The following is a 17,412-nucleotide window of genomic DNA, read 5'->3' on the forward strand; positions in this document are numbered from 1 at the left end:
TTCGTGCATATTGACTTTGTCAGGATGGGAATATTGATTCACAAGGCTAGAGCGACTGAAACGATATTACAGAGGGAGTCAGGACTTCGAGCGGTCCCGGGTTTTTGGCCAAGAAGTGCGATTGTTGTGCGCATCGAAGAGTATCTGAGCACTGCGATCGATGTCCGTTTTGAATTGCCTCCCCTCACTCGCGACACTGGCACGATCCTCCGGCGCTGGCGTGAGGGCGGCGCCTCTCAGGCACTTTCGCCATCCACGCATCCGCCCGCTCCTGCACCGTCCCGCCCGCCCGCATCCTGTTCGTCACCTCTCCTGCCACCCCAAACAGCCCGAATCCAATCACCTGACCCTGCAGATTCCGCACAAACTCGGCCGTCGTCATCCCCTCTCCGAGTTTCATCATCTCGAACGGCGATGTGTCCTTGCCGTAGCCTTGCGGGTACAGGGTCGTGAAGCGGACGTCGAACACGTTCTCGTTGTCGGAATGCTGGGTGAAGCGGATGTGGCTGGACCATACGCGAGCCGAGGCGGCGAGGAGCTGCGGCGTGTCCCCCAACGACCCGTCGACGGTCGAGAAATTGGATATCACATCGTGACAGTACGACGACGAGCTTCCCGGAGCACAGAGGTTGAAAGTGCCATAGCCTGGATCGGAGTACGTTCCCGCCAGATCCATGAGGGATATCGCCTGAGCGCGTCCTGCCGTCCGCGACTGCATAGGCATAGAGGCGGTGCTGTCTTCAGGGTCAGTTTGCCTGGAGCTTACTGATGAGGAAACCCTAGTGCGAGACTATTGTTGGACGTACCCGTCTGTCAGTTGCCCAACTATCGAAGTTATAATCTGCCCTCCTATCGCGATCGTGGCGTCAGACTTGTTGTCAGCATTCGCGAGCACGACGACAGCTGTGTTGATCTCGGGGAAAAGGGCAGCGAGTGCCGATACGCCTGGGATTGCACCAGCATGCCATATCATCTTCGTGACAGCTCAGTATAAAATAATTCTGAAAGCGATGAAGAACCTACATCCATTCCGTAGAACGTGTTCCTCATCCAGCCGAGACCGTAAACCATGACCGGGGCGATTTGGAATCCGGGGAGAGCTGGAATAATGGACGCCGGCGAGGTCACGGCATCGTACGTCGACTGAGGGAGGATCCTCTTGTTTGTGACCGGATCGACTCCTTGGTGCAAGAACATTTGCAGCCATCGCGACTGATCGGATTCGACTGAGCGTCCGGGCTTTCGTGTAATAAAGAGACGAATGCTTACCAGGTCCGCCACGTTCGTGATGCAACCGCCGCCACCGGCGCTGATGGGCGCAATCTGGTCGTCGATCGCGTGGGGGATGCGTCGGCCGGAGGTCTCGAAAGACTGCGAGAACTTCCCTGTTGCTTCCGCATTCTTCGGCGAGTAGGTGCTGTCCTGCATCCCAAGCGGCTTGAATATGCGCTCGGTAACGAAATCCTCGTAGGACATTCCAGAGTATTTCTTGATGATGTGCGTTCCGGTCATGTACATCTAGTGAACGAGTTAATTAGGAAGGGCATTTTAGCAGCATTCACATGCACTGTACGTGCCATGTTACTGTACAACCAGGAGTGCCGAAGTCCCGTCGACGTCCTGAGATGGCGAAGACGAGCGACGATATCCGGGGGCGATTCCTCCCGGAAATGCGATTGGGAGTGACTAATGAAAAGGTAAATTCAGAACGGCATACTTACGATGACGAGGGAGAATATGCAGCTTACTCCGGAAGTCCAGTGGAATGGGACAGCAGGTCGCGCACATTGGTACCGTTTTCGGAGCATGCGTTATCGAGCCCCCAGTCCTCGGGCAGGAGCGCATCGATCTTCGTTTCCAAGTCGAACACCTCGATCGACGGTGGCAGCGAGGTAACGTTCGTCCCTTTGGCAAAGTCATCCATCAGGATGCCCATCGAGGCCGACACGAACGCTTTCGACACCGAGGCAACAGCCATGAGAGTCTGCGAAGAGAGAAGTAAACGGGAAAAGGTGCTTTAGCATCGTTGGCCCCGATCGTATTGACATCGAACTTACGTCGGGGGTGAAGGCATCACCACTTTCAGTGCGCTCGCCCCAGCCACCGGTTTCGATAACGCCGTCCGGGCGGACGATGCCCACCGAGAGCCCGTGGATAGTGTGGTTCACAAGCATTTCCTCGATATATTTCCCAAAATTGTCATCGATCACCGGAAAACCGACCTGCATGGGTTGCTGCGAGCGGAATTCGGCACGAGCGACCGCGACGGCACAGAGGAGAGTCCATCCTGCAGTTTTCTTCCTGAAGCTGAACATCTGATGAGTGTAGGCGAGGATGTGCTGGGCTGGAAGGCGAGCAAAGGCCGACTTTAAATATCCCAGAGGTTGAGCCATGACCCGACCAAGCTCCATGAGCCACAGTCGAATCCCCAAAACCATCTCTTCGCTCTTCGTCTCTGGACGGCGTGGCGTGCGCATGACGCGGGGAAAGAACGCGGCCGTTGTTGTGCGCCGCGGGGCGCGCGCATGGATAACGCTGAATGGAAGCCAGGTTGACGCGCTTTCCGATAGCTGGCCTCGACTCAGGCGTCAGCATCTCTTAGAGAAGGAATAGAATATGGGGGTGACAGGAGAGTGACCGGATACGCTTCCTCCAGCGAGCGTACATTAGTGAACAGAGCGCTGAGGTTACTTCTTTCGAAGAGCCGTATCGTTTCCGGTGCGGGGTTTGGTAGGCCATACTTCGTGGAGCTACCCCGATTTGATCCCGCTCAAGCCCGGTGCGGGAGGTATCGATCTAGTTCTAGCATAAGGACGACGCAACGAGGACGACAAACGATTGTAGAGCGTACCTCTAGGACAATCGCTGACCGGAATGAGTGACAAGCAACCACGCCACAACGATTCGCGTTCTTTCCCAAACGTTAAAGAAAGCCATGGAGGCTCGGTATAGCGGCTGACTGACGTCGCCACTGTAGAGAGAAGACGTGCAGCGGCCGCTAAGGAAGGCGCGGGCCAGTATAATACGTTCAGAAAGGGAAGGGGAGCGAAGAAGCGGCCGCTGCAAACTGTGATTTGCACGGCCTGCGAGTATATGGACGCGATGTAGACGAGTTGGAACACAGCGAAGACGAGGGTGTGCAGCGCTTCTGACTGCGAAAGTCGTCAACAAAATCCCCTAATCACAAACAAAATGGATCGATCGAGAAGTAACGGCAAGTGGCGGAGCGTCCTGAGACGGTCAAGGCTGTGATGACGGCCTCGATTATGGATGTGGGAATATGATAATCCGTGTACGGGTAGATACCCAGTTCATGAACACGCACGATGAGCAAGATCAAAACTAGACGCATATTTCAGCATGAACCTCCATGTATATGTGCTTTGACTACTGACCAGATCAGCCGCAGCGATATCCCTCACAGCTAAAGGTCGGGTGTGCTGACCTTCACCAACCGGTACGGCTGCCGCAATGTTCTCCAGCCAGTCGTTTTCCAAAGGTTCGAGCAGCGAGTACATGCCTTCCGTCCAACCTCGAGCGCGATAAGTACGAGGAGGCGCGTACTCGACCACAGAACAAGACTCGACAAAACGCAGGCCTGACGTCGCATCCGTCCGTCGAGGCATCCACCGAGAAAAACCGTTGGTTGCATCATACAAACATGTCAGCAAGGGGGACCGCCAGTTCAGTCTCGACTTCGCGAGCAATTGATCAAAACCGCGTAATCTCGGACCCCTGCGAAGTAAGAACCATGCATCGACAAGTGTGTCATAGTCCTTGAAAGTCGTGGTGCGATTCAAGCGAGCACAGTCACATTTGGTCGGATGCCAACGAGTCGTGTCGATTCTGGCAGTGGCAGGGAAAAGACACTGGACAGAGAGAGAAAGAGATAATGCACGTGATGCGTCAATGAGGGGCGCTCCGAGCTGCTCCGAGTCCGAATCAGGCTAGATCTCTTCCTCGTTTGACCTCGTTGCAGGAGTTGCACAGCTGCACTAGCGACAATTGATTTCTGCGGATCTGCCTGAAATCCCACATTGAAACGAGAGGTGTCGCATTGTTGCGCTTCGTTCCTGTCGTTCGACCCGCATATGGTATTCATTTTGCATGAAGACAGAGACCCACCGACCGCGTGCCCTACACGTCTTTCGGCATCTAACTCTGAGTTAAAAGGATAAAATACCATCAAGACATCTTTCTTTTCTCTACTTGTGCATCTACAACTACCCTTACCCGCTTGAGCACCCAGACGCGCCCCCTGAATCAGCCCTGTGATTCGAATAAGAGATCTTTGGGACAACATCTGGAAAACGACAACACGACATGAAGACAGAACCTCGTTGGAACTCATAACTACTTCTCCAAAATTGACTTGGACCGGAAGGATGCCGTTAAAGCGCGCATAAAGGCTTCGATGCCTCCAATGTATAAACAGCAACATACATTCCCTCTGAATGATTACAGCAAGTGCTGTCGATGAGCCGTAGCAGTCAGTTTTTCCTTTTCCTTCCACTGAGATGCATGCTTGGTTTCTGTTACAGAATTCCAAGGATTCCTCTCCTGCACGGCAGGCTTACAGATTGGGTGGATCAACAGGATTCCCAGCGGATTGACTGCCTCAGGCCTCATCCTGACCGCTTTCGCCCCGTCTTCGCCCCGTCTCTCGTTCCTCTTGTTCAGTATTCATTATAACATCACCGCATCGCGTATTCTACCTAAGCATATATTGTCGCGTCAGCTTGTTCGTCCGAGTTACTGTTCCCGACGATGTCGGTTTTTTTTCACGCATCCGAGCCCTCAATATACACACTCCCTTCCTATCTAATTTGACCAACAAATGAGCCAAGAATTTATCCCTGCTATCGTTACATTTGATCGCTCCGTATATATGTCGCTATTCATGTCCGATGTCCAACCATAGCGTTTGGGCACTATGACCTTGCCGTGTGGTCCCGTCTATAGCTCCTCGTGCGCCACTGCACGATCCCTGTGCTCCTTGACGAACCATGCGTCTGCCCTTTCCTGCACCGTCTTCCCCGTCCTCATCCGCTCTGTCGCGCCTCCCGTCGCCCCGAACAAGCCAAACCCAATGACCTCCCCCTTGACTTCGTCTATCACGAACTCGGCCGTGATCTGACCCCTGCCCATGTTGACCGTCTCGAACGGCGTTGCGTCCGCACCGTACCCGCGCGGGTACAGGTTCGTAAAGTGCACATTAAACTTGCCGGGTTTCCCAGTACGCGGAACGAGACGGATATGGTCCGACCATACGCGGTCGGTGGCCCCGAGCAGCTGCGACCCACGATCAGACGCGTTCTTGGAAACCGCGTCCACGACCGCAAAGTCCGCTGCGACAGCGCCGCAGTAGTCAGAATCGCTCTCGGCCGCGCAGAGGTCGAACGTTCCGTAACCCGGATCCGTGTATCTCCCTGCGAACTGTACGAGAGATTCCGTCACCGGCGTGCGTTCTGTCTCTGTCGGCTCCTTCTTCGGCTTCTGAGCGGGTGTGGCGTCTCCCTGTTTAGCACTTCATTCGTCATGTCAGGCACCGCAGCTTCTCCGCGATACGGCGGAGATAACTTACTCGTCCAGCGGCTGCCTGAGTATCGCTTTCACTACTCGGGCCCCGATGCGCAATGCCGACGTTGACTTGCTGTCGGCGTTGGCGAGGATGACGACTCCGGCGTTGATTTGAGGGAAGAAGGACACGAGCGCGGACACGCCCGGGATAGCACCGGCGTGCCATATCATCTGCATGTCGTATGAGTGGAATGATGGACCAAACAATAATCAATTACGAACATCAAGGCCGCTGTACGAGTTCCTGAGCCAGCCTAGGCCATAATTCAGCACCGGCACTTCCATGAACCCAGGGAGAGCTGGAACAATGGAAGTCGGCGCGATCACGGCATCGTAGACCGACTTCGGCAAGACCGTGGTGTTCGTATCGGGGTTAACTCCCTGATGGAGGAACATACGCAACCATTGCGCCTGCCAGGAAGTTGTGAGTGCTCCTGCATCGGAACGTGACCCTCGATGAAGGGTGCGCTCACCAAGTCCGCCGCGGTAGTGATCGTGCCTCCTCCCCCTGCACAAATGTCTGCAATCTCGTCGTTGATCAGACGCGGGATGCGCCGGCCATGGCTCGTGAAGGACTGCGAGAATCGTCCCGTCTTTTCTGCCTGCGAAGGCGAGTAGGTGCTGTCCTTCATTCCGAGCGGCTTGAATATCCGCTCGGAGACGAAGTCCTCGTACGACATTCCCGAGTACTTGGCGATGATGTGCGTTCCGGTCATGTACATCTAGGTTCGGAAGTAAAAAATGGTGAGCGGAAGTATCCAGCACGCCGAACAGTACCATCAACGCACTACATTGCTATACAACCAACTGTGCCGAATACCCGACGTAGACCTTAGATGCTTCATACGAGCAATGATATCCTTGGGCGTCTCACTGCGGGTGTGAGAGTGGGGATGGCTGTCAACGGTACCAGATCAGACTACCGTCCCATCATGGAAACGCAACACAAGTAGCGTACTCGGGCATTCCGGTGTGATGGGCAAATAAGTCGCGCAAATTGACGCCGTCGGTCGCACACCGATCGTCGAGCTCCCACTCATCGGGCAAGAGTGCTGTGAGCTTGGTATCCCAGTCGAAGACCTCGATAGACGCAGGAAGCGCCGTCACGTTCGTCCCTTTCGCAAAATCATCCATCATGATACCCATTGCGGCAGGTACGAACGCCTTCGACACCGACGCAACAGCTGTCAGAGTCTAACGCAAGAATTCGCGAATACAGGGGCACATGAGCGCCAATCCGGGAATACGTCTGGGCCGGGACTTACTGTGTCTTCAAAAGGATCGCCTGCTTCTGTACGGATGCCCCAGCCTCCAAGCTCAACACCGCCATCCGGACGAATAACGGCCATCGAAATGCCAGGGATGGTATCGCTCGCCAGAACTCCTTCCACGAACGTCCCAAATGCGGAGTCGAGGACGGGCGCATAGTCATTCAGCGGCTTCTGCGTCGTGTTGGCGCTCACGATTATGCTCCAGAGCAAAACCCAGCCTGCGCGACCTTTAGGCGGATACATCGTAGCAGTAGTAGTGACCGGCCCTAGATCCAGTCTCCAAGGAGGCTCGCTGTCGAGAAAGCGACGTGGAGGTCAGTTCTTGAAGTAGTCTGGGGTCCAGGGCTTCGCCCCGGGTCGTCAAATCACCATGACAAGCCTGCATTGCAGAACGCGCCGTGGTAGCCTGACCGCGGGCGCGCGCGCTAGTAACGCGGGGAGGAAGCGGGGGAAGCGTGCGAACGTTCTCATCCATCGAGGATCCGGACGTGCGGCCCGGGCCGACCTACCCAATGGGATAGCGGCAAGACGGCGGCTGGTACGCAACCTGACCTTGGTCTCGTTGACTCGTGGAGAAGGGTCTCGGAACCAAACGCACGAAACCGGTAAACGCGATTTCAATCAGATCGTTCACAATGAGTTTGCCAAACTGTTGAAGCGATCCGCGTACTCCTGCTGGATACACTTCGATCATACGACACGTTGGTGGCATTACGGTTCGATGCATGATGCATTCTCGACACGAAGGAACTGATCATGCGCGTTGATATGCACGAGGAACCTGCCCCGAACCCTAACATGTCGGACTGAAGCTGCCCAGTGGGGCATATGCTCGCCCTGTTCTGGCAGTCCAAGCCATTCTTTGCAACCGGATCACGCAATCCCCCTTGTCCGATCGCGCCGCTGGGACGGAAAGGATTCACTTACAGCTACTCGTGCGCTTCGACCCGGGGCCCACGCTCCCTCACGAACCACACGTCCGCCCTCTCCCACACCGTCTTCCCTGTCCTCATCCTCTCCGTCTTCCCTCCCGCCACGCCAAACATCCCGAATCCCAACACCTCGCCCTCCTCGTCCATCACAAACTCGGCCGTGGCCTGCGCGCCGGGCCCGAGCTGCGCCGTCGTCTCGAACGGCGTCGCGTCCGCCCCGTACCCCCGCGGGTACAGCATCGTGAACCGGACGTCGAACGTGTCTGCGCGATCGGCGCGCGGGACAAAGCGGACGTGGCTCGAGAACACGCGGTTCCAGGCGGCGAGGAGCTGCGGCCCCGCCGAATCCCCCTTCGCTGCATCCACGCTCGCGAAATCAGCTATCACAGCATCGCTGTAGCGCGAAGCACTCTCGGAGGCGCGTAGGTTTAAAGTTCCGTATCCGGGATCGGAGTAAATACCCGCGAGATGTGCGAGAGAAGGCGCCATCGCCGGAGCGCTTGATGCAGCAGGAGGCGGCACGCCCACGGATCTGTGAGCGGCAGGGCTAGCTCCTTGTTCGCCAGCTTCGGTACTAGAGCGCATGCGTCTATCAAACATCTTGAGCGCGCGGGGAAATCGACTTACTCCTGGAGAGGTTGTTTGAGTACGGACTTCAGGATACGCATCCCAACCCGCACTGTGGCCGACGTGGTGTTGTCCGCATTTGCAAGGACTACTACTCCGGCCTTGACCTGCGGGAAGAATGCTGCGAGAGCTGATACGCCCGGAATAGCGCCAGCGTGCCATATCATCTGCGCCAGCACTGAATGACGTGGAAGCTCAACAGGCGACGAATAACCTACATCTAAGCCTTCCAACGAGTTCCTGATCCATCCCAGACCGTAGTTCATGATGGGTACTTGTATGAACCCAGGAAGACCCCGGACGATGGAAGCCGGCGCGATCGCGACGTCATAGACAGACTTCGGGAGCACCGTCTCGTTCGTGACCGGATCCACCCCTTGGTGTAACCACATTCGCACCCATCGCGCCTTACGATGAATCCTTGTCAGAATCCATACATGAATCGATCTCATTGAACTCTCACCATGTCGGCGGAGGTGGTGATCACACCACCGCCACCCGCGCAGAGCTCCGCGACCTGGTCATCTATAAAGTGTGGGATACGTCGGCCGGATCTGGTCCAGGAATGGGAGAACCGGCCGGTGCTTTCCGCTCGGGAAGGTGAATATGTGGTGTCTTTCATTCCGAGGGGCTTGAATATACGATCGGCGACGAAGTCCTGATATGTCATGCCAGAGTACTTCGAGATTATGTACGTCCCCGTCATGTACATCTACAGGAAGAAGTGAAATGAGTTGCTTCTTCAACTGCGGAGGGGTGCATACCATGTTGTTGTACAACCACGACTGGCGAATTCCAGATGTCGACCGAAGATGTTTGAAACGAGCGATGATGTCCTGAGGCATATCGTCGCGACCATGCGAGTGCGTATGACTGTCGAAAGCATCTGCGATTAAAGCAATCCATTATACTCGAGGGGGGCGACGTCCACGTACTCTGACAGGCCAGTATGATGGGCGAATATGTCGCGCAAGTTGATCCCTTCGGTCGCACAATGATCTTGTAGCTCCCACTCGTCAGGCAAAAGCTCTTTGATCTTCGTGTCCCAGTCCAGAACCTCGATAGAGGGAGGGAGCGACGTAACGTTCTTCCCTTTTGCAAAGTCGTCTATCATGATACCCATCGCGGCTGGTACGAACGCCTTAGACACGGATGCGACAGCTACCAAGGTCTATCACAGGTACGCGAAGGATGGAATGAGCGAAGGACCCGGAAGCATCAGATCGAAGGGGAACTTACATCGGTTTCGAAGGGGTCACCCTCTTCCGTTCGAACACCCCAGGCCCCGAGCTCGATCCCGCCGTCCGGGCACACCACGGCGACGGAGAGGCCAGGTATAGCGTCGTGTGCGAGAATGCCTTCTACGAACGACTTGAAGGCCGCGTCGACAACCGGCGCGGCGTCGCTCTTCATAGGCTCCTGCGGCGCGAAAGCACCTTGATCGGGCGTAGCACAACTCTTGAGTCCTTCCTTCGCTGCTGACATCCGTGTCGGGCTAAGTCTGGAGAATCTTGCTGAGGAGAAGCCGGCCAGCACGCTCTTGAAGTATCCTGCCTCAGGCCACAGAGCTGTATTCGTTCCGCCCCGGCAGTCAAATCATCATGACCCATCGCGCCGTTTGCGCAGCTGCATTGCGCGCCGGACGTCTGTCGAAGCGGGGGTGGAAGCAAATGCTAGCGTGGGAATGTTCGTTCGTGCTCGGCCCGGGCCGAGAGCGTACCAGGGAGGAAGTTAGGTTGCTACGTATTGTTGGCGGCGTTGAATTGGAACTTCAATCCCCGGAAGCGCAGGAAGAAGGTGCAGAGAACACACGACTCTAGATCGGCACTAGGTTGTTCAGGTACATACAACGAGGCAGTTGCTACAACAGTACGGGTGTTTCTCGGCGAACGGACGGAGTTCAACGTAAGTGAGTGTCTAGGGAGGGTATCGATTTCATTTTTGTAGGGGCGCGAAGTCATGACCGGTCAGCCGGTCGCACACTCCGACGCGAACCGGGTCACAGCTCAGCGCCAAGTGTCATTCTGTGATGATGGTGGTGCTTGTCAGAGCGCGCGGATCGAGCGAGAAGCACCCGCTGAAAGAACACACCTCGTTGGCCGATCCACTGGCGGGCGTAGTGAGGCTCCTGTTCGGGTCGCTTTCCCAGGTCACGGCGCCGTTGAAGATCCGGATGTACTTGTACTGAATGGCGGTCCTGCAGCACAGTTAGGATAGATGAAACTGTGAAGTCCGGATAGGGTACTCACGAGGGAGGGAGCGCGACGGAGACTAAAAGGAAAAGGAACCCGGTCATCTGTCAGCACAAGGCCCCACAACGGAGAAAAGATGAAACCGTACCTTGCCAGTTGGGGTAGTTGGCCGCACTCAGGGCGATGGCGCTGTTGGGGTCCCAGTTTCCGAGCTCCGAGATAGAACCGACGAGGTAGATGTTCTGGAAAACATGCATCAGCTACTACTGGTCGAATTTTTTTTGTCCCGAATCGTACCTCGCCGAAGGTGGTAGTAGCGGTCTCCTGGAAGTTGACGGTGACGGTGTCCGCGCCGCTGCCGGAGCCAGAGCCGGTGCTAGTACCAGCCGAGCAGGAAGTAGTAAGGCCAGCAGCGCCCCACGACGCGAACGTCGTGCCGCTGCGCGCCTCGAACGCGGTGAGCGCGGCGGCATACGACCAGGTCAGATCCGCGGCGGACAGCTGCGCGCCAGTGGCCTTGTCGTATTGCTCCGAGAGTCCTCCGCCGGACGGGGTGTATTTGGCGACGATGGCGACGAATCCGTCGGCGAAGGTCTTGATGGAGGTGGTAAGTGTGGCGAAGGTCGTGGAGGAGCTCGCGTAGGTGCCGGCGGTGACAGATGACGAAAATTGCTGGAAGAAGGGGAGCGAGGTCGCGGTGACGGTGAGCGAGCCCTGAGCGTTCCAGACGATGAGCGCGTCGTAGAGCTGCTCGGCGACGGCGAGGGTGGTCAGGTACCAGGGCTGAAAGGATCAGAAGTTTGGGTTGAGCGCTGATTCACAAAGAATGTATGAAAAATGGCCCACGTTGCCGTTGTAGTACGAGTCCTCAGGGTAACGACCGGTGGCGACGGCGGCGTTGGAGGCGATGCCGGAGTTGATGCTGTAGATGCTGCGGAACGAGTCGACGTAGACCTTGAGGTTGGCAAGCGCCTTATCCGAGCACGGCTGGAAGGTGACGGCGTCGCAGCCGGCAGCGGGGTCGAAGGTGTGGATGGACGTGAGGACCGTGTTGGCATCCTTGCCGCTGCGTCCTCCGCCGGTGTTAGCAGTGATGTAGCCGCCAGTGGGGTTCCAGTACGACTGCAGGAAGCACAGCAAGCTGTCGGCGGCCGAAGTGTAGGTCGAAGCCAAAGCAGTCACACCGAGCTTGGTGGCGAGAGCCGCACCCTCGCGCATCGAACGGTGCTGCACGGCAGTGGTGAAGAACGACGAAGAGCTAACCTCCTCCCAGAGATCGAAACTAGAATGTCGCGTGTTTAGCACCATACGAGGAAGATAGAAAGCGTATGGTGCTCACGTAGTCTGGTTCCAGTTGTTCGCGATGTAGTCGAGGTCAAGCTTGATGACGGGCCAGAGCGTGTTGGTGACGAAGGTAGTGTTGCCGGATCCGTACAGGTAGTTGGCGTACGTGATCAGAGCGGTGGCACGAAGAGCCGGGCCATCTGCACGCATGAAATGAATATCTTGTGTGCGAAGCACACAACATGAGACAAACCTCGCTGGGGACGACCCCAAGCGCCGGTAAAGCTACATACAGCCGTCAGTGACGTCGCCCTCGGAAATCTCTGAATCACAGCGCGACTCACGCAGTCTCGTCGATATTGAACTTGGGCTCGCCCAGACCGCCAGTAGAGACGGTTCCAGAGGGGTTGGAGACCTGCTGCAGGGTCGACTCGGCCTAAACGAATTTCCTTGATAAACGGATATAGAGTAGCATCGGGGCTAAAACACACGGTGAAGAAGTCGTCGATCAAGCCGCGGAGACTGGTGTCGAGGCCCGTAGTGTACTGGTCAATGATCGCCTTGAAGACCAACGAGGAGTCACGAGTCCAGGTGTACCTGAGCGAAGTCGTCAGCGGCAACTGCGATCTCGCAAAAAATGTTGTTCACAGGTAGTCGGGATTGGTAGTAGAAGGGCTGCAACGTGGAGAGCTATCAGTAACGACTTCGCCCACGATGAGAAACCCGCCAGAACTGACGAAGCGATGACGATGCCAGCTGCAAATGAAGACCTCGTTAGGGTTGGCCGCCTTCCTCAGAATGCGTCGACGCGCACCTTTTGCACCTGAAGACTTGGATCCGCTGGGGCCGATGTTGGCGAGCAGACCGGCCTTGGCGATCGGCGACTCTGTGACAACATAGGCAGCGGCCGAGGCGGTCTGCGCCAAAGCGCTTGAGACCGAGGCGAGGATGACGGACAAGACGACGAAGGTACGCATTTCGCTAGATGACTACCGGGTAGGAATGCGGTGGATCAAATTGGCCTTTGTAGCTATCCTTATATACGGAAAAAGACGAGCGGCAGGCAACCGAGGAGTATCGCTGCAATACCAGTAATAATCACCTCCTTCGTCCAGACAAGGCAGTCGCGGGTTGATCAGAACGCCAAGATGGCAGATCCATGACCGGATGACCAGTTGTCTTTCTGCCTGCCAGCCTTCGTTGCTCACGCCCGTCGCACGACAGTTGGCGCGTCGATCACGGAGACGGATGGGAGAATGACGCAGTCCATCTCTCGACACGCGACGACCATGCGACCCAGTCAAATTTCCGGCGGGCAGGGATTGTTAGAATATTGGTTCCGAACCTCCGCGCATTCGAGAGGGCGAACGCGCATCGAGATGATGGTCAAAGGGAAAGAGGCGCGTTTTCACGTGATTGCGGTCCCGCCCAGAAATCGACCGACAGCGACTCTTTGCCATCTTCCTCGACGTCCAGCCTCAAACGTTGACAGCGCCCTCACCGAGCTCTTCGGTTTACTTGGACGAGTTTTGCCCGAGCTCCACAGTCGAGCATCCTGTGTCTATTTTTTGAGACCGGCCATGCGCAGGTTCTGCAGCTGACCCCCATCTTCACGGAACCGAAGCGAGGAAGCCTGCGGCGACCGCGCCTTGACTGGGTGTTCCTGGGATCTCGTCACGAGTCGGCGTTGCGGCTTCTTTGTTGCGATGATTGAGAGACTCTGAGAGTTCCTGGGTTTCGAAGAATTTGGAGAAGGAAACGTCGGAGGCTGTCGGGGGCTGTCGGGGGCCACCCGTGTTCCGGATCTCGTGGTCACTGATCAAAAGCTGATGTCAAGGCTGACGAAAACGTGCGTTGCATCTCAAAAGTCGACCTGCTTCTCACCAGCACGACCGCGTCGGGGAGCGTCGGGAGCGTCGGGGCGTAAATCGTGCGCGTCAAGAACCCGCCCGCTTGTGCACCTTTGGCCCGACGTTAGGCGGTATCGTCCCGATCTCTTGCCTTTTTGGTCCAAAAGCACCAAAGTGTGGTATCGGTTGTACCTCGCTGGCGGGGTCCGTACACAGGATTGAATGTTCAATTCGAATGTTCAATTCTAATCAGATTTCTTGCTCGGTCGCTTACCCCGTGCGAGCGCTATTCAACTCCACATCTACCACCCCATGATATGCGCGTTTCACCCTCCTAGATGGGACCAGTTGCATCGATCCCATTCCCATACTTCCCCGGCTCAAGTTCCCTGTACTAACCAACGAATGGCGGCTTTGCCGGGCGGCAACGAAGTACGCAGAAAGAGCGCTATGTTTGCGACTTGTCACGAGCAGATCATGACATGACACTCACGTACGAGAGCTGTATACAACACACTAATGATACAACAATAAACCATAGCCGCCCTCTCAAATCGTATACCGGAAGTCAGGCGCTCTGTCGCCCATCTTCCTCAACTCTTGCTCGCTGAACGTGGGCTTTCCATCCCCGTTCATGAGCCTCTCCCTCTTACTATTGATTCGCTTGTACAGAATCACGACGATAGGCAGCGCAATGAACCCAATGCCGACGAACATGAGTTCGATAGCATCTGTATAGTCCAGTGCATAAGCATGGTCTTTGTGAAGATTGTAGTGAGTAAAGAAGACTTACGCCCAACGATGTAACGCGGTGCGTCTTTAGTCCTGTAGATATTCGACGCGAAGGCGCCCCCGAAGTTGCCTTTGAGACACCGGTTGTCAAGGCGGTCAGCATTCGGCGGGATTGCATCGGTACCTCCCTCGGGAATGGAAGACAGTCGCTACGACTCACCGATGCCAATGTGCGCAGCCATGCCCACACCTCGCTTGTACTGGCCCGCGAGGTTGTTGCCGAGCCTGAGGGTTTGACAAGCATGGGGGATTGCACCTTAGACACGAACACCGACGGTCACTCACCAAGCAACCACGCCGGGGAATGCGGCGTACGATCCCGCCACGACCAGGAACTGGATATGTTTATCCATCAGGTGGCGGCGTTCGACATAGCAGCAGTACCGATCGCTCTTACCGTGCCAAAATACTGGGACGAACGATCACTTTGAGCAATTTCTCTATGGAACAGACGGTTGAACCCCACCTTAACGCCGATAGGGACATCACTGATGTTTATGGAAAACCCGATAAGACACATCACCAGTCCGGCCAAAATAAACGGATAGCGCATCTTGATGCGATCGGACCAGACGGCGAAGATGATGAGCACGATCGCTACACGAAAACACAGTGCGAAGCCGTCAGATGCGGAAGTATCGGGAGCGTGTGTGTCCTCGGTGACTTACTCGCAAAGACGTACGGCGGCACGGTGAGGAGCTGGCTGATTGCCGTCGTGAACCCGAAGCTGGAGAAAAGACGTATGTGAGTGGAGACCTTACTCGGGTACGAACCGAGGAAGTTATACCCGTTGATGATGGAACTGCGATGCGCTTCAGTACTGCACGCGGTACGTAGAGCGCGTCTCGCACTCACGGCAAGAAGAGAGATATGCCGTAGAGGGGCGTTATGATAGATAAATACACCAATATGTGCATCCAAACCTAAGCGAAGGCGATGAGTTGACCGACGCACGGCCATCATCACGGCTGACGAGCTGACCTGCCAGTCCGTGAAAGCGTCGATGATGTGACGGAAGGCGAAATGCTCCTCTTCGCCCACGGAAGAGTTGTCGTATTCTATGTCGTGCGTTACGGTCGCCCGTCATCATAAGAACCTTCCGACTCACTCTTGCGCTGGATTACCCATGCACGCTCCTCGGGTGTAAGGAATTTCGCGGTATCGGGGAAGTCCACCAGCACTGAGAGACATCATCGCATCCCTTAGGCACATCCGAGAGGGGTGTATGTATATACCTACCGAATATCGAGATGAAGCCAACCACAACGGTCGCCAAGCCCTCGATGATCTGCATGAATAGTATTATTAATTGTGGTCGCAACGTTGGATCCACACCCACGAAGATCCAGGACCAGCCAAGTTTACCGTCCGTGCCACTCATGAAGCTGATACCGAAAGCGAGAAGACCCGAGAAGGCACCTGACACAGTCAAATCTTCAGTCCGAACACTTGGGTGCATCGAATTGTGCGACAAACCGGCGACTGTGGCCGCGCCGAAGAACAATCCAATGCGGAACTAAGTTTAGTAGATCAGATACCCGAGTTGGGTGATTGAGAGAGAGAGACCACCTGCAAATAGTGCCGTGGATACCATATGGAAAGACTACAGGGAGTTGTCAACAACATACGTTATATGAGGAGATGAATCTCACTAGTAGACGACACCTGGGAACAATCCAGCCTCTAGCAAATTCAACCACTCGTCATCAAGAGCATCACCAAGACGTGACACATACGTACCGGCTATTCCAAGGCAGATTCTAACACCGACAAGTTCAGGATAGCTAGATACGAAGACATAAGACGATCTGTAGAGTCGTATTGCAAGGCAGTCACGTACTTCCGTACTAATCCCATTAGGGTCCTACCGAAACGTTAACGTTGGACTTCATGCAAGGTATAGGCACGTACATGATTACACCCCACACCATCTGATAGGAGGATGAGTGTGGTGCCTGGTACATGGAATACCAAGAACGCATACCGTAATCCCTGGAAGCCATCTCGACGGTCTAAACTTCTTCAAAACCAAACTATTCCACGTGAGTTCATACATTGGGCGAAAATCGATACACAAAAGACTTACTTGGCTGGGCATTCGCATAGGCAATATGGCTAGAAGCGAATATTTACAACCATGCGCCAATGGGGTAATGATCGGTCTTACCACGAAGTACATAGTCTGTGATTGCGTGTTCTCAGATCGAAGTCAACTGACATATTATGGTGTACTTGAAACATACCAACGCGATGTTGTACTTGTCGCCAGTAAGGTTCAACTGGTCCGTCAAGCCCTGTAGCTTCGCGTTGCCTAGGCAGCGTTCAGTATACACGTCATCGGCATATGACCTGCCCCACCGATGTTCCCTAACACAAGTACGTACGTCTCAGCGATGAATATGTAGGAACGTGCTCATATACACGCACCTCTGTCCAAGAACGACATGAGATACATCAAGCTCAGCATGGGCATGAGCCTCATATCGATCTTCCTCCATAATCTCCGCTCCTCCTCAGCGGACAAAACGGGCACCACGACATCTTCCATCGCTTTCTCCGGAGAAGCCTCCTCTACATATTCGACCGATGGCTTCTCCTCGTTCTTGCTCTCAGACATGACAGAGGCCTCCAAAGTAAGCAAATAGACTCAGATACTGTCGCCAGACCCTGTCAGCAGATGTACCTCCAGGTGAATAGAACAGAATGACTCTCTCTTGGCGAGGGAGAGTGACGACCTCTGAAAGAGCCCCACTCTTGAATCTATATAGACCATGGGCGCGCACTTCTCACAGCGTATCGAGCACGAGGCTTGGATACGCCCTGCGGGGTCCGTAACGAGCAGGGCATCCGTGCGGGGTAAACAAAAGAAGACGGCCTTGTGACC

General features: G+C 55.3%; 5 protein-coding genes across 5 annotated transcripts; all 5 read right to left on the reverse strand.

Moving 5' to 3' along the window:
• Nucleotides 1-26: 26 nt before the first annotated feature.
• On the reverse strand, nucleotides 27-2,315 carry PUNSTDRAFT_127430 (beta-lactamase/transpeptidase-like protein; the record flags this gene model as incomplete). The annotated part of the gene is made up of 7 exons (XM_007386254.1): nucleotides 27-755; nucleotides 807-973; nucleotides 1,024-1,212; nucleotides 1,270-1,518; nucleotides 1,578-1,686; nucleotides 1,749-1,984; nucleotides 2,058-2,315. The coding sequence occupies 7 exons, from the start codon at nucleotides 2,313-2,315 to the stop codon at nucleotides 185-187; spliced, it is 1,779 nt and encodes a 592-aa protein (XP_007386316.1). The 3' UTR covers nucleotides 27-184.
• Nucleotides 2,316-4,885: 2,570 nt separating this feature from the next.
• On the reverse strand, nucleotides 4,886-7,173 carry PUNSTDRAFT_54200 (beta-lactamase/transpeptidase-like protein). The gene is made up of 7 exons (XM_007386255.1): nucleotides 6,846-7,173; nucleotides 6,539-6,774; nucleotides 6,369-6,477; nucleotides 6,054-6,302; nucleotides 5,803-5,991; nucleotides 5,585-5,751; nucleotides 4,886-5,527 (listed from the first exon to the last, which is right to left on the reverse strand). The coding sequence occupies exons 1-7, from the start codon at nucleotides 7,092-7,094 to the stop codon at nucleotides 4,957-4,959; spliced, it is 1,770 nt and encodes a 589-aa protein (XP_007386317.1). The 5' UTR covers nucleotides 7,095-7,173; the 3' UTR covers nucleotides 4,886-4,956.
• Nucleotides 7,174-7,514: 341 nt separating this feature from the next.
• PUNSTDRAFT_105989 (beta-lactamase/transpeptidase-like protein) lies at nucleotides 7,515-10,033 on the reverse strand. Its single transcript, XM_007386256.1, has 7 exons — nucleotides 9,650-10,033; nucleotides 9,346-9,581; nucleotides 9,175-9,283; nucleotides 8,874-9,122; nucleotides 8,629-8,817; nucleotides 8,411-8,577; nucleotides 7,515-8,357 (listed from the first exon to the last, which is right to left on the reverse strand). The coding sequence occupies exons 1-7, from the start codon at nucleotides 9,893-9,895 to the stop codon at nucleotides 7,781-7,783; spliced, it is 1,773 nt and encodes a 590-aa protein (XP_007386318.1). The 5' UTR covers nucleotides 9,896-10,033; the 3' UTR covers nucleotides 7,515-7,780.
• Nucleotides 10,034-10,357: 324 nt separating this feature from the next.
• On the reverse strand, nucleotides 10,358-12,863 carry PUNSTDRAFT_105992 (glucoamylase; the record flags this gene model as incomplete). The annotated part of the gene is made up of 13 exons (XM_007386257.1): nucleotides 10,358-10,434; nucleotides 10,502-10,607; nucleotides 10,660-10,681; nucleotides 10,751-10,844; nucleotides 10,900-11,385; nucleotides 11,449-11,884; nucleotides 11,942-12,086; nucleotides 12,140-12,171; nucleotides 12,231-12,322; nucleotides 12,378-12,483; nucleotides 12,535-12,561; nucleotides 12,624-12,642; nucleotides 12,701-12,863. The coding sequence occupies 13 exons, from the start codon at nucleotides 12,861-12,863 to the stop codon at nucleotides 10,417-10,419; spliced, it is 1,746 nt and encodes a 581-aa protein (XP_007386319.1). The 3' UTR covers nucleotides 10,358-10,416.
• A 1,422-nt stretch (nucleotides 12,864-14,285) lies between these two features.
• Nucleotides 14,286-16,385, reverse strand: PUNSTDRAFT_115308 (MFS general substrate transporter; the record flags this gene model as incomplete). Its single annotated transcript, XM_007386258.1, has 16 exons — nucleotides 14,286-14,467; nucleotides 14,530-14,598; nucleotides 14,689-14,753; nucleotides 14,814-14,863; nucleotides 14,995-15,125; nucleotides 15,197-15,255; nucleotides 15,384-15,451; nucleotides 15,510-15,586; nucleotides 15,637-15,708; nucleotides 15,768-15,816; nucleotides 15,868-15,947; nucleotides 16,005-16,044; nucleotides 16,098-16,131; nucleotides 16,181-16,211; nucleotides 16,269-16,312; nucleotides 16,369-16,385. The coding sequence occupies 16 exons, from the start codon at nucleotides 16,383-16,385 to the stop codon at nucleotides 14,286-14,288; spliced, it is 1,068 nt and encodes a 355-aa protein (XP_007386320.1).
• Between the last annotated feature and the right edge of the window lie 1,027 nt (nucleotides 16,386-17,412).

The sequence above is a fragment of the Punctularia strigosozonata genome, assembly GCF_000264995.1.
Source record: "Punctularia strigosozonata HHB-11173 SS5 unplaced genomic scaffold PUNSTscaffold_10, whole genome shotgun sequence".
NCBI classification, from domain to species: domain Eukaryota; kingdom Fungi; phylum Basidiomycota; class Agaricomycetes; order Corticiales; family Punctulariaceae; genus Punctularia; species Punctularia strigosozonata.